Raw genomic sequence first — 16,618 nt, 5'->3', positions numbered from 1 at the left:
TTAACATCAGGAAACTGCTCCATAGACAAGGTGCTGTGTTAAGGCTTCCATGGATGCTGTCATTGCTACTGGGAAGGGCTGCACCGCCATTGTGTTGTCTGTAGGGGGCTCAGGATACAATGGAAGTTGCATTGCACCCGAATAAGATTGGGCTGAGTCTTTCATGAACCGATTATAAAATTTTTATCAGAGACAGCGGTGTCATCTGGGTGTGTGACACCAGCAGCAGTGGTGTCAAATCCAGAGGACGAGAAGGTAAAGAGGATTAATCTGTATCTCACAATCTGCATTAATCTGCACCTCACAATCATATGTGGTCAATTTAAATGTTTGTTTATATACCCTGCTTGCATCCATTCTTCTTCTAACCAGATACAGATGTCTCCCCCCCCCACAAATTCCAAAAACAGGGATAACCTGGATAAGAAAACCACCATCAAATTGAGAAAGGATTAGTGGCAGTAAGTGAGCAAGCAGGAAATATACCCTTTCCCTGCACCTATCTGAGTATTCCTTGCATGTAGTGTTGCCCATCCAGATGCAACACTAGAACGTCCAGAAGCAATATGGTTTGACCACCACCCAACTCATCCACTTACTGCTTGAAACAATGTACAGGGTTGCCACAACACCCCCAAACATGCTTAAATGGCTTCAATCTCAAATCCACACAATCTCATGCATTGTGGCCACCCTAAACTTTAGGAGCAGCTCATGACACTCTAATTGCAAGTGACCTTAGAACTGTCACAGCAGATGCCAAATTCAGGAAATCCAGCTCAGCTTGCACTGAAGGTTAGAGGATACCTAGCATAATTAGGTAGAAGAAAACCAGACAAAGGCAACACTGAGAAGAAAGGATATGATGTCAGGCTGAAATCTGCACAGACAGAACTAAACGCAATATGCACTCTTACCTTGGTTATTGAAGGCATGATGTCCTATGCCACAAACATTTTCCTTCCAGCAAACCCACCAAATATACACAAGAGATTCCTTGACCAGGCACATACAGATAGACATACACAGGAACATTTTAATCAGTCCAACTGTGTTTTAATAAGGGAATTTTTTTTGAATCATTGCAGATATACCTACAAAATAATGATTATTTTGGTGGTTTACAAATTTTGTTTTGAATTGCAAAATCAAAAATAGATATCTAAGAGAAGATCTAAAACCGATATGACATTTCTTTTCTTTTTTTACTTCAATTTCCAAATTCTTCATAAATAGGAACTTCATAGTACTGTTTTGGAATGGGCTATATTTATTCACCACGGTACAGCTGGAAGGAATGGCAGGTTGTATCAAAGATAATTTGATATCTTGTATCCAGATGCAAGGAGGGCACCAGGATGCAGGTCTCTTGTTATCTGGTGTGCTCCCTGGGGCATTTGGTGGGCCGCTGTGAAATACAGGAAGCTGGACTAGATGGGCCTATGGCCTAATCCAGTGGGGCTGTTCTTATGTTCTTATCACTAAGATCTTGGCAAGTGGATTCTGACTAAACAGGCAAAACATATTCAAAGATATTTTTAAAAAATGTGGCCCCTTTTCAGTTAAAATGTTTTTAAAAAGTTGCACAAAACATTGTGGTTGTGATAATCAAAAAGCATTATTTCTTGTTAACAGTAAGAATTCTGATGCTGGAGGACTTTCCAAAAGAAAAAGCAGTTCTCTTTGGGGATATTAGTCAATTAAGAAAATTCTGTTTTAAGAGGATTTTTCTTTCCTGCTGCGAGGTGAGTCTGCTCCATTTGAGGTTAATGTTCCATTTATTCCATTTTCTAAAAAAAAGAAAAAACAACATGTCAATGTTTTTTATCCCAGAAACAGCAACCCTAGAGAACAAGAGCTAAAAGTCACATTAAACCCTTTATACTTCAGAATGTGCTCAACAGAAGTCAAGCTTTTTTAAAAAAAGAAAAAAGATGAGCAACACTATAGTCCAGTGTTTCTCAAACTGTGGGTTGGGACCCACTAGGTGGGCCGCGAACCAATTTCAGATGGGTCCCCATTCTTTTCAATATTTTATTTTTAATATATTAGACTTGATGCTATCATGGTATGTGACTACATTTGGGGAAATGTTACAGATCTGTACTTTTAACAGGCTACTCTGTATAAGCTTTTAACAATGATAGTCCATGGGGTTTGCTCTTGGGTATGTGTTGGTAGGATTGCAGCCTAGAATTGTTAAAAAATTTTTCCTGCTTGATTATGTCATTTCCGGTCATGATGTCACTTCCAGTGGGTCCTGACAGATTCTCATTCTAAAAAGTGGGTCCTGGTGCTAAAAGTGTGAGAACCACGTCAATTATGCAAATTTCTATTGAAACTGGAATATCTTATAGATGTGTGGAACTGATGGTGCCCAGACTGGCATATGACAAATAGTGACCACAGGATCATGTCCTCACCTGTTATACCAGTACAGAATGCTGATATACTGAATTAGAAATCTAAACATCTGCCCTGCTAAATAGAAAAAGGTTGCAATCCTAACCACACTTTCCTGAGAGTAAGCCCCATTGAACAAAATAGGACTTACTTCTGAGTAGACCTAGTTAGGATTGTGCCCAAAGACTGACAACATATTTTGGGAGGTGCTGTGATAACACATGTGCCAACAGCAGTTATTGCCAACTAGCAGGACAAACCCAGGGTATCAGTGGTACATCCAAAGGTGACTTGTCATACCAGCCCTGGGTCCCCTTAATTTGATCTCTGAATGAGAATGTCAAAGACTGGCTTTGTTCTTGGAACACACATATGCAAACACTCATAATTAACAGGTTGTACTGGCAACTGGAAATCACCTGTTCAGATTTGTGGCACATTCCCCAGCTGGAGTTTAACCCTTTTGAAAACATCCTCTGGGCATGCTGAGTTCAATGCCAACTAAACTGATATGAATAATGGAGGCTGTATTTTAGCTTTGCAGCTTGTATGTTTGTTTTTTTGTGCTGATCAAGACATAGAAAAGTAACTCAGCAGATCAGCGAATGTGGCCTTTAGGCACAGAGACCAAGCACACTTCCAAATAATGCAGCTTGCTGTCTTGCCCTCTCAGCAGCCCTTCCCTCCCCACTCTTCCAAAGAAAGATAAATGAACCAACAAACCTCTTTCTTTTTTGGAAGGCTTGCCTTTAGCTGTTACAAACTTCTTTTTCACTTGTTGTGGAGGTGAAGAATGTTCTCTCCACCTTCTCAGTTGGAAATTAATGAACTTCCACATCATAAAGGCCTGTGTGAGACAGATGGATGCGAGCACACTGATTCTACAAAGGGAAGACAGACTGTCAGGAGTCCTGAAAACATCTAGGTCCAGAGAGATGACAAGCATCAGAAAACCTGTTCCCACTCACTAGGTGTTTCCTGAAAGGCCATTAATTTAGAAGTGTCTAATGTCTGCGTTACTTGGTAAGTACCAAGCCTGGTGAGACTAGCATAACGGCGACACAGAATCCCATGCTTTTGCTGCCAAACATAGTAACAAAAGAGGCATGTACCAATGATGAGCATATTCTGACCCAAGTTCTCCCTTTCCCGCACAACCACCAAGTTATGCTGTCATCACAGAGAAGGCGACAAAGAATCCCATGCTTTTGCTGCCAAACATAGTAACAAAAGAGGCATGTACCAATGATGAGCATATTCTGACCCAAGTTCTCCCCTTCCTGCACAACCACCAAGTTATGCTGTCACCACAGAGAAGGTAATGTCTACTCCTCTAACCAATCATAGGACACATTTATTCTTGCATTCAGAGGGACACTTGGCACAGTACGTTTTGTCCCGGGGTATAGATATAACACAGTGACATACACCATGGTTGGATTGCAGCCTATGATCTGTATAGAATACACTACGGTGACAGCATTCTTCTAGGAACGAGAAGTATAACAAATAGTATTCTACAAACAGAAGATGATTCATGTAGGAGTAATTCTCAAACTTTTTCAACTGGAAGCTCCCTTGACCTACTGGGCCACTGCCCATGGCTCCCCTTTAAGGGTTACAATTCTACACATTGTTTAGGGTGGTGGGTTTTTTGTGAGAATTCTGCTGCTCCCTTGACTGGTTTCTGTGGCTCCCCAGGGCTCAGTTTGGGAACCACTGATATAAGAATATTCACCCAGGGTATTTTTAACAAATATCAACCACTGTCAAGAGACCTAAAGCAATTGCCCTCATTGTGAAGAAGTAGCTCAAATAATAGTAAGAGGCCAAAAAAGTTAAGCACTTGATTTTAAGAAGTGATTTTAAACTTGAGCTATGACGTACGCAACCATTTTCTGGCACATGAGTCACACCAACAGTTACTATGCAGATCCGAGTGTCTAAAAATCTGTAATGGACTGGATGAAAGCCAACGGACTGGATGAAAGCCAACAGACTGAAACTCAATTGAGACAACACAGCAGGACTGTTGGTGAGCAATTCACCTGAAAGATGGTGGTGGCTGGGTATTAAAATCCCACCAAAGGACCAGATTCACGGCTTGGGTAGGCTATTAGATCTGGTCTTAGCTTTGGAGGCCCAGTTAGCACTCATGATACAAAATGCCTTTCACCAGTTCAAGCTGATGCGCCAGCTGCAACCACCCCTGGACAGAGACATAGCATTCAAAAGCACACTGCAATTTAGCAGTCAGGCTAACAGTTGAAGACAGATCTACTCTCAAGGAATTTGTTTTTGCAGTATACCTGATTGGCAGAACATTGAAGTTTCCAGTACTGAAATCCAATGTTTGATTTTCTGCTCTAGTAAGGCCAAATCCAACAGTGAGCACAGAAAGAATCAAAGTCAGAAGTCTTCCCAAAACAAAAAGGACTGCCCAGAGGGAAAACCTAGATGTAAGAGAACATTCACATCTTATTTGCTGTATTTTATCAAAATCCCATCTACCGATTGCACTACTTGCAACCATCGTTTTAAAAGCAGACACAATGAATACACATTCAATTATTACACATTACAGTAGCATAGAACTAAAAAAATCTGCCTTCACACATACAATTTTTCACTTTAGTCTGTTCAAAGAGAGCATCTGCCTTTTTTGGATATCCAGGAATAATTCTTGTGGCTGCTACATTATGGGGCGGTGACATCATGGTGTCATCTGATGCTGTGATGTCACTTCTGGGTTTGGAGGAGCGTGGCAGTGGCCTCGCAATGTGGCTGCAGCTCCCCATTCTTTCTCCAGCAACTTCCGGGTCAACTTTCAGCTTCTGCAGGCCCCCCGAGCACAGCGCTGCACTTGGAAGCTTGCAGTGGCTTGGTGGAAGCAGAGAGTTGGCTGGGAAACTGCTGCTTAGTGGTGCCCAGGGCATATGCCCTACTTGCCATATCACAGATATACCTCTATCCCCTTCCTGTTATTGAAGTATTACCTCCATGACAAGCAATTATCTATTGTTGCATTTTATCTATGTCTCTCTTCTTCCACTGAGTTGTGCTTCAGCCCACTGTGCTTGGTCTATGCATATGTAATAAAATTGCAGATTGTGCACATGTTACTCATGCCTTCAGAGCATGTCTGATAAGGAAAAGGGTGCTTTGTATGGGCATTCATGTTTCTCTCTGTATCAGGCTAGGATTCACCAATAGTGTACTTGTGGAATGATTTACACTGCAACATACTTGCAATTTTATGTGGCACAGGTAGAAAACAGGAATTCTAGCATTGATGGATGAGATGCCTGTAACATTGGGGTCTGTTGTTGCCTTTGACTAAGGTGCCGTGTTCCGTGAGAGGGTCTAGGGCGCAAGGTAGTTGGTCAAGACAAGCAGCAGAGCACATGACAGGTGTGCTGAAGTTCACAAATTGATATGAATTAACTAGCCAAACAGTTTACAGGGCCCTTTGTATATGTAGGGGATCAATTCCCAAACCCCTGTGGATACTGATTTCCATGGATAAATTGGCGGAAAAGCCCTCAAAGATCCTCCCAGACATGACTGGAAGCAACTCCTGGGCTGCATCCTGGAGGTGCTCTGAGACCCAGGGAGGCCACATGCATAGCCTCCCTGGGCTTCTGAAGACCTCTCAACGGCACTTAGTTTTTGTGTCAAATTATGTCAAATTCACAGTTCCAGAACCCGCAGATGAACAGGGCCCACTGTATAATTAAAGACTATCCTTGTTAATGTTATCCCATCAAAGATGCCTCATGCTCAATTTATAAAGCAAAACAGTACATGATGTTGCATACAATAACTACATATTCCTATAGGTTACAAGCCATATTTTTAATTTGATAAGTCAAATACTTACCCTTTCTGATATTTTTCGTCACTAAAGTAAAAGAGTCTTGAGATGTGGAACAGAAATTCCACAAAGTAATGCAAGACAAGAAGAACAAGCCCAAGGTGAGTCAAACTAAAAAAAACAAAAAGGAAAACACTGGGGCGTCAATTGGCGGAGCAACATGAGCCTTTGGTCTAAATTGCCTGCTTAGTTGTCACACAAGTTGTAAACTTGTGACACCAGGCCTACCTTGTCCAAATTGTGTTGTAATGTACAGTAGTAATACACTGAAAGTAGAATTAAAACTGTGCACTGGTGGGTGATTTGAACAAACTCCATCCCCTGAACAATTTGACACCAGTGTGTCCACACACCTCCCTCAAGTGGTTTAAGAGGTTGCTTTGAAGTACTGTCCAAATTGGCTCACTGAGATACCGGAATGAAGGCTGGTGTGTACATTCAAGACAAATTCTGCATTTCATGTTCAACCATGAGCTCGTCTCCAGCATGTTCATCTCTATCTTTTATTATAATCATAATACAAAGTTTGTAATTGTTAAAAATAGTCATATTACAGACGTCATTTCAAAGACAATAGAATTACATATTACTTTATCAGTACTTAGGCCCTTAATATTTGTGTGTTGGGTTTAGCCATTGTAGTTATCCCACACTCATTTTCAAGAGGAATGGAAAAAATGCAACACACTAAAATGACATCTCCTTTGAGCACTAACATGGTGGTTCACTAACAATGAAATCTGGAACGTATATAATTGTCCAATTGAAGATCAAACATGCTCTCAACTTCCATAACTGTTTTACCAGGCTAGGAAGGAAGGGATAAAGAAAAAAATACAAAATGCATGGCACATGATATTTGCATGCTCAAATACAGAGCTTTAATTAGCATTTCATTTTGTATGACAACTGCCTTCCTCTTTAGATAAGACAACAGCAAAATAAGTCTAAAACACTTACTTTAACAGATATGCTCCAGTGATATGGAAAAGATAAAGTCCAATGTAAACAAGCTGACGAGGAATGTCTTCCTATGAAAAAGGCACAATGTTAACATCTCCCCTGAATTCTGCAGGAAAGCCTTGAACTGCAGCTTCCTATGCATACATTTAACACATTCAAAATCCTGTACTCATTTGCCTTGACAGCAAAGAAAATCAGGAAATACTTAAAAGCATATTAGAAGGGACTCTTGAAGAAGCAACACAAGGATGTTTTCCCCATCTTCTCAAAAGCACCTGTTTGAGGTAAGAAATTCTGGACTACGTAGCATTAAAAAAATAAAAATACATTCTTGAGGAAGTCCTCTGAAGTGGTAAAGCAAAAAAACCAAGTGCTAGAGTGCTATCAGTTACCAGTTGATTTTTAAATCAGGTTGAAATAATTTATAAACGTCGTCTTCTACTTTCCACCAATTAAACAAGAATATGCATTTTTGTAGGTTTGTAAACACCTAGAACGAACTTACTTTTTTTGTCTTCTGGAAGTAGAGTTCGGGAAAGGCGTGGAACCAATAGGCCAGTTGTGAGATGTAAAAAAACTTCATTTGAAACCTGCATAATACAGCAGAAAAAGTTTCAGACATACTGTAATGTTGCAGGAAACAACAACAAAAACCAGTAGAAAACCACTACTTGTTCAAGTCGTCTCTAAAACATTTCCCTAGAAATGAACAGATTTCAAAGCAATTAACAAACGGCAGATGCTAAGATAGTAACTATGCTTACAGAGCACTCTTACACAGAAATAGCCTTTCTAGAACATGCATTAGAGGTAAAAAAACACATCATGTAAATCTATTTCATACCGTGTTAACAGGGAATTATTTTAACAACCCCAACAAAAACTGCTAGTTGATTTTATGTTTGGGATAAATTAACACAACTATTGGACTTTTTTCTACTCTAGCTGATAAAATAAACTCACGGCATTGATGTGTGTGGGTAGTCCCTCCAGAGTGATGTTGGATCAGATACGTAGTTCTCCTGAAAAATAAAACGTGTTGGTACATTTTGCTGACATTCAGAGTAGGACCCCATGCCAAATTTCTTTGTAAAGCTGGAGGATTAAGTTAGAACTTCTACCATTATCTTCAGGAAAATATTTAATGAAGCATTTCCAAAAGTAAAGTGAAGGAGGCAACATACAACAAACGTGTAGCTTGACAGCCCGATCCCAACCTGGGCTGGAACAGGTAGGCCAACTGCCCTGCACCGTATCCAGCACAGGTTAGAAGGTGGCTGCTGCGCAACTCTGCGTAAGGGGATATATTTCCCCAAAATTGCTGGCACAGACCAAAGCAGCCTGGCACAATGCTGGGCTAGCTAGGAAGATGCTTAGGATCTGGCCTAAGTTGACCAGGCCAGTCCCATCCCCCTGTCCATTCTTCCCCTGCCCAAAAACACACCCTTCCCATAATGCTCTCCAACCCCCCATGCCAGTCACCCTTGGCCAACACAGACTTACTAGTTTTCAGCACCACAGAGGGTGGATTTGGCCTCTGTGAGCCAGCACATGTCAGTGCGCTGACTCGAAAGGAGATGCGAATGTGTTTTATGGCACATTTGCAGCACTTCTGGGTCGGTGCAAGGGACTTGCACTGGCTGAGGTGCATTCCAGGATTGAAGTTATAAAAGCTTCTAAACAGATCCAAAGACAATGCAAAAACATGGCACAAGATTTGGATTCCTATGAATCCTCTGAGTCACTGTGACCCTTGCTAGGCTACGTAGTTGGACCCAACATCCAAGCTGGCACCCTCTTCCCTCATAAGGAAATGCCCCTCCTCTGCAACCCCTTTTCAGAATGGGAATGGTCTTTCTCCAGGCATACATCATACATGTTTTTACTGACAGAGATATAAACATACAATAAGCAGATCCCAGGCATCAGACCTGAGTCTAGTTTAGGATTGTAGGCTTGAAATCTCAGAGTTCAAAGAGTCATGTGTGTGCTTTGGAAAAGAGGATCTTTCACTACTTATAGCATCCAAATTGGAATGTCAACCACTACTATTAAGTCCATCAGTCTTTTCCATCTAGAGGCCAAGTGAGTTCTGACATCTGCCAACTCCTTGGGAAGATGCTTTAATATCAAGTCTCTAACCACTACACTTCTCCAAGTCAGTATGGAGACCTAACAGAAAAGCTAAAATATCTAGTTGTGGCCCTATGTACCAAGCCTGGAATCCAAGCAGTCAATATTCTCAGCTTACAAAGGCAAGAGGAAGAAGCTCTTCCAAAGGAACCCAATATCTACAAAGGTGCAGGATGGATATAAAAAGTGCTCTTTAGCTCAGCCCAATCTTAATTATGTAGCCTTAGTTCAACTTCTCCCAGTTTAATCCATTCTTAGGTTCCCAAGATAAGATGAAGGGAAGAGAAGAAGCAGCTCAGGCACAGAATAGCATGTACTTGCTTCAAAGGACCTCCAAAGTGAGAAGGCTTGACATCCTCTCAAATGCATACTTTTGGAAAACATTTGCTGCTGCCAATAGATGAACAGCAACTCATGGTTTTTACTACTTTTGATACAACTGAAATCTGTGAAAACATTAACCATAATTAAAGTGCAACAGTAAGACTTTCAAATCAGTTTTTTAAAATCCTAAGTACACAAAAATGATATACTCACAGACACTAGAATGCTTGTTCCCCACACACAGGAGAAAAAGTAGAATGCACTGAGTTGTCCGGATTCATTAAACTTGCTGTGCTTCGTTTTGGAAAAGTGCATTTTCCTGTTAATTTTCTAAAAGAAAAGTCATCTGGGTTATTAATTTGTCTAACTGGTATAGGTAAGAATTTTGTTATAAGAACTCAAAATGAATGAATGAAATTCAATGTAAAAGTCTCAGGCAGTCAATTAAGTTTCACTATAACAACATGCTCTATGCTGTCCGAATGTAACTACTTACATCCAGTACGTATTCTTGAATTACAGCATGGATGATTATTGCTACCAGCATGTAGAAGAAAACCGTAGCCAAATCTTTGAGGCCATAGTGATAGAGGGTAACAGTTTCAGAAGACTGTTTTTCTAAAAGAGAAAAAAGACAAAGTTAAAAATATGTTTTTTAATCCCACTAACCCTTAAAGTCACATCAGAACTGAACAGCTAGAAATGGGTGAATTGTATCTAAATCTGAGGAATCTTACAAAAGATTCCTTTAACAGTTTGTGCTGTTTAATCATATACTCCTAATTAGTACATACCACAGATAATAAACAGAAATCTAAATGACAAGTTGTACAGTACTTGGAAATACTGAAACATAATCAAAATTTTATGTTTTCAAAATCTGATTTAGGTTTAAGAACAACTCAGCAATAGTATCATCAGTTTCCACACAGAATGAAACTTAGTCTGATATTCATTATAACTTGGTTCAAATGCAATACCAAATCATATTTGGTGAAATATGAACAAGGCTTGTGCTCCCTGCTTCCTCCATGTGCCGTGATCCCCTCCTTTTCTTCCTGTTTCGGGGCAAACCAGAGGTTTCCATTTCAAACAAACAAAATTATGGTTTGTACATGCCCTCGAAAGCAGAATGAAACCGTGGTTTTCAATCTTGTTTGCTGGCCAAGCACCATCCCTGCCCGAAGACATGAAATGGTAAGCAATGGAGAAGGGGTCCTTCAAGCAGCATTCCCTGTAAGTTATGCAGATATGCGGCTCCAAGTTGAGCTCCAAGAAGAACCGAGTTTGGTAACCTGGAAATTTAGTGATGATGTGCAATGTCATTGCCAAATATCCAGGGATGGCATTGCTACTGTGTTGCAATACTAAACACCAAGAGAAGGTTCATTCCTGTACTGCCCAATTATTATCAGGGCAAACATGAATATCAAGAGTGACTAAGCTGCAGCATTTGTGCTCCTGGTTTGCATCACTGCACTAGTATCACATTAGGTACAACACACTGGTTGATCTCTTGGTGAAGAATGTCTTAGAACTAGCTAATTAGATAAAACATAATACCAGCACATGAATTATTCTGTTCACTGCAGAGGAGAAGTGCTTAAATATCTATCAGAATACCTGTGGCAGGAATGGTAACATTGTACTGAAGTGTAACAAAGACAACAGCGGCTTTTGCTGTAACCTGAAAACAAAACAAAAGAAAAAAATCAAAACAAAACTAACAATCTAAGAAAACTACAGTATACCAGAGAAACAGCAGAAATGGACTTTCCATCCAAGTGAAGAACAGGAATGTAACAATAATATCTGAGAGCTATCCAGCTTGGTTGACATGCTTGAACAAGAAATCAAGCTAGGACACTGGCAAATGAATACTCCCTACACTTACCTGGGAATAAAGCCATTATAGTGATGGGACTTACTTCTGAGTAGACATGCATAGGATTGGGCTGAGAGTCACATGAGACCATTTGCATCATTTTTTAGTACTTCTACATCTCAAATAATGTATTAGAACTGTAAGTAAACGTCTGATTTACTAGGATGATCACATACAGATACCCGTTTTGGTTCTTTCAGGCCACGAATGACCAGTTTCTACTCATCACTGAAGAACGAACAGATGGGTAGCAATTTACAAGATATGTACTACTGATAATCCTGAAATCTAGTTCCCCCTCCATCCCCATACTTAAAAACAGTCATTTCCAAGTTATTCTGCTTTTGATTAAATTAAGCTGATATGAGACTGAGGGCAACTTCTGCCATCTCTCTGAAGGAAGCAACTACTGTATATAAAAATGCAAGAAACCCCACCAACTACCATATATTGCATGCAAATTCAATCTTCAAAAAGGGTATTTCTATCTATAATTCTAGTTTCACTCCCTTTGGTGATGTTAAGGGTACTTGTCTCTATCCCTTAAAACAGTGTTTCTCAACATTTGTCCTTCACTGTACCACTTCACGTGGTCTGTCTATTCAAAGTACCACCATAAGTAACTGGTGATGACATCATTGCCAGTTACCTCTGGGTGGGGAGGCCAGATGTGAAGTGACAAACACCAATAGGAGAATCAAGGTGAACTGGAGGGCTTTTGAGTGTGGAAAAGAATGCTTTGGAGCCTCCTACCACTGTTTGTGTTCCTGGTCTTACTGACAAGTGGCAGGTGTACAGTACCTGTGCAAGTACCACCAGACACCACCTCAAGTAGCTGTACCTGGTGGTACCCGTACCCAGTGGCAGACTTTGCCAACCCTATGCCTGGGGCAAAGATCTGCAACTGTGCCGTGCACGAGCAAATCTCCTTCCCCACTCATCTGGAGTGAAACAGAGCCTCATATGGCTCCAAAACAAACCGAGGAAGCCACCTGAAGCTTCCCTGTGCTCTTGGCAAACCAGAAGCACAGTTTCCTACACTGGGAGCCTCAATGAGGCTTCCGTGTTGTCCTAGAGCAGCCATTTTCAAACTCTGTGCCATGGCACACCAGTGTGTTGCAAGTGGTCCACAGGTGTGCCACAGGAATTTGGGGGAAGGTCATTTATTAATAGGGCCAATGGGAGATGTGAGCCCCTATGGTGTGCCTTGTCAATTGTCAAAAACCTGGTGGTGTGCCTTGACCATTTTAGTGCCTTGTCAGTGTGCCCTGAGATGAAAAAGATTGAAAATCACTGTCCTAGAGGCATGCAAGGCTCTTCGCCTGGGACATCTGCCCCCTTCAGGTCCGCTGCTGCCGGTACTACTGGTTGAGAAACACTGCCCTAAAAGGGTCATGAGAAATAAGCACCCACATCATTGAAGCAAGTTTCAAAAAGTCACCAGTTACGTGTGCCAATAAAGGTCTTATCTATCTAAAAAAAAGTCACCTCTTCAGTTCTTACTACTACTACTACTAAACTGTGCTTTGCAGCAAAGGGAATCCCGAAACCTTCCATGCCCCCTTGTCTTCCCCCACAATGCCCTCCCCATTCCCATAAGTGCTTGCTCTCTGTATCCCCATTGGAAGTATTGTGATGTGCACGTTTTCAAAGAGCATATATGTGCATATACTGGTTGCAGCTGAACTGTACAATATGGTCACACACACACACGTGAATAAGCATGTGTGTGTGTGCATATACACGTATGGAAGCCATTTCTGCCCAACATTGCATATACATTGCATGTACGCAACAGGGACAAGTGTGCACACCTGTGGTCTGGGCAGCAGTGGGCTGAACCCTGTGCATGCCATGCCACGCTGCAGGAGCCTGTGGCTGAGCGCCTACTGCAGAACGTGGGGCGCCTGGGAGGTCTCCAGCCCTAGAACGCAGCTGCTCTGGGGGTTCGATGTACACGTCATCGTCCACCTCACCTTCCAGGGAGCAGGGATGGGCCTGCCGCAGCGCCCCCTGGGGCTTGTAGTCCTACCCGCCGCGCACACAAAGGACAGGGCTCCCTCCCCCCAGCGTCTGCTCTGCCCCGCTGCACACGCGCGCACGCCCCGCTCAAGGCGGCCCGCCCCGTTCGCTCTGCGAGTGCCACGTAACCTCGCCGAGACCAGGAACTCCGCGGGCGGCTGAGAGCCACGCGCGGCGCGGCGGAGCTTTGCCTGCAAGGCGCACGCAGGGGCTGCGGCCGCCTTCCAGCGCACGGCCGGCCGATCCACAGGAACCTCCCCGTGGACGTTGCTGCTGGCTGGCTAGCAGAGGGACCGGGGCAGGGCTGCTCCTGCAGCTGCTGGCAGAGCGACGCAGCACTCCCGGGTCCTCCCGCACACCGCCGCCCCCCCCCGACGCGGGGACTTTCAGCGTTCCCTCGGGCGCCCGCCGGGGAAGGAGGGAAGGGGCTGCGCAGACCACAACAAGCACGCCCAGTGCCACGCAGGGGGCGCGCTCTCGTGGACACACACGGGCCCCCACAAGCAAGTCCTCTCGGCTCTGGAGGCAGGCGGAGCCCCGCTCTCCAGACCACCTTTGCAGAAAGCTCCGCTTGGCACTGTGCATGTGGAGACAGACACGTGTACGTGTATGTGTACGAGTATGTGTATGTATCTATGTACATACATACATACATAATATATATATATATAAAGTGCGTGAGTATATATGTGTGTATATAAGCGTGTGTGTATATACGAGTGTATGTGTATGTGTGTATAAATATATGTGTATGTGATATATGTGTGTGTATATATACACAAGCACACACAAACTATAAATACTTTATATCTACATATAAGTGTGTATATATGTATATACACACATATATATTGCATACTTATACGCACACACACACGTCTGTACACACACACGTCTGTACACACAGCTGGGGTGAGTGTGTGTGACCATAACGTACAGTTCAGCTGCAGCCAGCTGCATGTATATACATAGGTGTGTGTTTGAGCTTGTGGGTGCGTATAGGCACACACGCCTGTCTACACGTATGCATGTGTATGGCCTGTGGCGGTGCTGGCTGCGGCGGAGCTGCACCCGGCGGTCCAAGAGGGGACGGGCAGGGGAGGGCGAGACCCTGGCCGCGAGCATGAGGACCAGCGGCTTGAGCTGCTTCTGCCCGGGGCGCCGCGGGGCTAGCCTCACCTCGAACATGAGCCCCAGCAGGAAGACCATGGCCATGCAGGAGACGATGTCCGCGTGGTTCTGCACGACGAACTCGTGGCTCAGCACCGGGGGGCTCTTGCTGCTCTTCTTGCGCACCGCCATGACGGAGGGAGGGCGAAGCACAGCGCGGCCACCAACCCTCCCGCGCCGCCGCCGCCGCCACAACCGCTCGCGCTCTCTGCAGCGGAGCCCGGGCAGGAGGAGGAAGCCCGGCAGCCGCCCCGCCCCTCCTCCCCTTTCCTCTCCAGCAAAGCAATTGCAGGGCGTCGCTTCGCGGCTCTCCGCCCTACGGAAGGGCCTCGCTCGCTGCCCGGAGAGCCCGCAGCGCCGCCTGCCGCCCAGGAGGACCTGCTGCAACGCCGCGCTTCGATGGTTGCCAGAAGTTCCTTTGCTTCCCCACCACACACATAGAGCCAGGAAAACGCCAGAGCGCACCCTCCACTGTGGGGCGGACACTCACATAGAGCTAGGAAAATGGCAGAGTCACACACAAAACTGTGACCTTAAGCAGCAACCCTCTCCACACTTTCCTGGGAGTAAGCCCCATTGACTATAATGGGACTTGCTTCTGAGTAGGCATGCATAAGACTGGGCTCCTAGGCTGCAAATGTCTCCACACTTTCCTGGGAGTAAGCCCCATTGACTCTAATGGGACTTACTGCTGAGTAGACATGCATAGAATTGGGCTCTCACTCCATGAATGTGTGCTCAGGACTGCAGCCCACGATGGTCTTTGCAGCAACCGGAGGGGTGGTCTGCCCAAGGGACTTTGGGCTGGTCCCACGCTCAGTTGCACCTCTAACATGAGATATCTATAGTGATGACCTACATCACAGAGCTGCCTTGAGCCACTGTCTGCATGTGCACTCCTCCAACCAGCCATAGGGTTGAAATTTGCTTTGAAATTTGCACTAGGAAGGGCTATGTAAAGAGTTTTTTTTCCAAACTGAAACAAGACTTGGATTCTTTCTTTGCTGACACCTTTTGTCTGGGGATGTCGGAGGGGATGGACATGCTGATGCTGCCTTACTATCACAGCTATGCTAAAATCCTGAATCCCTCAATTGATTTCTATAGGCAGCTCACACTTCCAGCCAGGGAAGCTTTAAAAATGGTTTCTAATCATCCTCTGTAAAGACAAGTCACTCTGTGGCTTTCCAGCACTTCATGTGCCATCCAAAAGGCCCAGCCAATAGCACAGCACAGCACACATGCATTCTTTCTGCCCAGCTAGAAGGAAACTGTAATTAAGCCATTTCTTCCCAATGTTACATATACCCAACAAGGATCAAATGTGTACCCCTGTGGGCTGGGCAGAAACCCCTCTGCTTTCATGTTTGGCCTCTCCATTTACACCAAGTACAGTAGTAGGAAACCAAGGAGGGTGGAGGCAGCTCAGCTGCATTTCACTTTGGTATGACCTGGCCATGCTGTTTTTCTCTTGCTGTAGGGCCTGTTTCAGCATGAATGCCTGAGAATTTCTGCTGCTCAGCAAAATAAATTCATTTGAAAAATGCAGCACCTGTTATGGAATTGTTACTTTGCTCCATCGTCACTGTGTACTGCAGTGTTTCTCAACCAGTGGTACTTGAAGTAGTGTCTGATGGTACTTGTGGGACCCCTGGACACCTGCTACTCAGAACATGACACAACAAACATTGGTAGGAGGCTCCAAAGCATGCTTTTCCACACTCAGAAAAGCCATCCCGTTCACCCTGATTCTCTTACTGGTGTTTGTTGTGTCGTATCTGGCCTCCCAATGCAGAAGTAACTGGCAATGATGTCATCACCTGTTGCTTCTGGTGGTACTTCAT

General features: G+C 43.9%; 1 protein-coding gene across 1 annotated transcript; it reads right to left on the bottom strand.

The window, feature by feature from the left end:
• Positions 1-1,048: 1,048 nt before the first annotated feature.
• Positions 1,049-15,040, bottom strand: TRAM1 (translocation associated membrane protein 1). Its single transcript, XM_066623709.1, has 11 exons — positions 14,784-15,040; positions 11,321-11,384; positions 10,194-10,315; positions 9,911-10,027; positions 8,204-8,262; positions 7,746-7,830; positions 7,238-7,308; positions 6,284-6,388; positions 4,713-4,856; positions 3,127-3,284; positions 1,049-1,790 (listed from the first exon to the last, which is right to left on the bottom strand). Exons 1-11 carry the CDS (start codon positions 14,904-14,906, stop codon positions 1,717-1,719), a joined length of 1,122 nt encoding a protein of 373 aa, XP_066479806.1. The 5' UTR covers positions 14,907-15,040; the 3' UTR covers positions 1,049-1,716.
• Between the last annotated feature and the right edge of the window lie 1,578 nt (positions 15,041-16,618).

Source organism: Tiliqua scincoides, chromosome 4, assembly GCF_035046505.1.
Source record: "Tiliqua scincoides isolate rTilSci1 chromosome 4, rTilSci1.hap2, whole genome shotgun sequence".
NCBI classification, from domain to species: domain Eukaryota; kingdom Metazoa; phylum Chordata; class Lepidosauria; order Squamata; family Scincidae; genus Tiliqua; species Tiliqua scincoides.
Note: the sequence above shows the minus strand (reverse complement) of the source record. Positions and strands in the feature narration are given on the sequence as shown.

Excerpts from the sequence above, each read along its gene's own strand:
- TRAM1 (XM_066623709.1), bottom strand. The coding sequence starts at position 14,906 with ATGGCGGTGCGCAAGAAGAGCAGCAAGAGCCCCCCGGTGCTGAGCCAC. Across the intron at positions 11,385-14,783 it reads TGCTGGGGCTCATGTTCGAG|GTTACAGCAAAAGCCGCTGT; the intron begins GTGAGGCTAGCC and ends TTTTGTTTTCAG. Across the intron at positions 10,316-11,320 it reads TGTTACCATTCCTGCCACAG|AAAAACAGTCTTCTGAAACT; the intron begins GTATTCTGATAG and ends TTTCTCTTTTAG.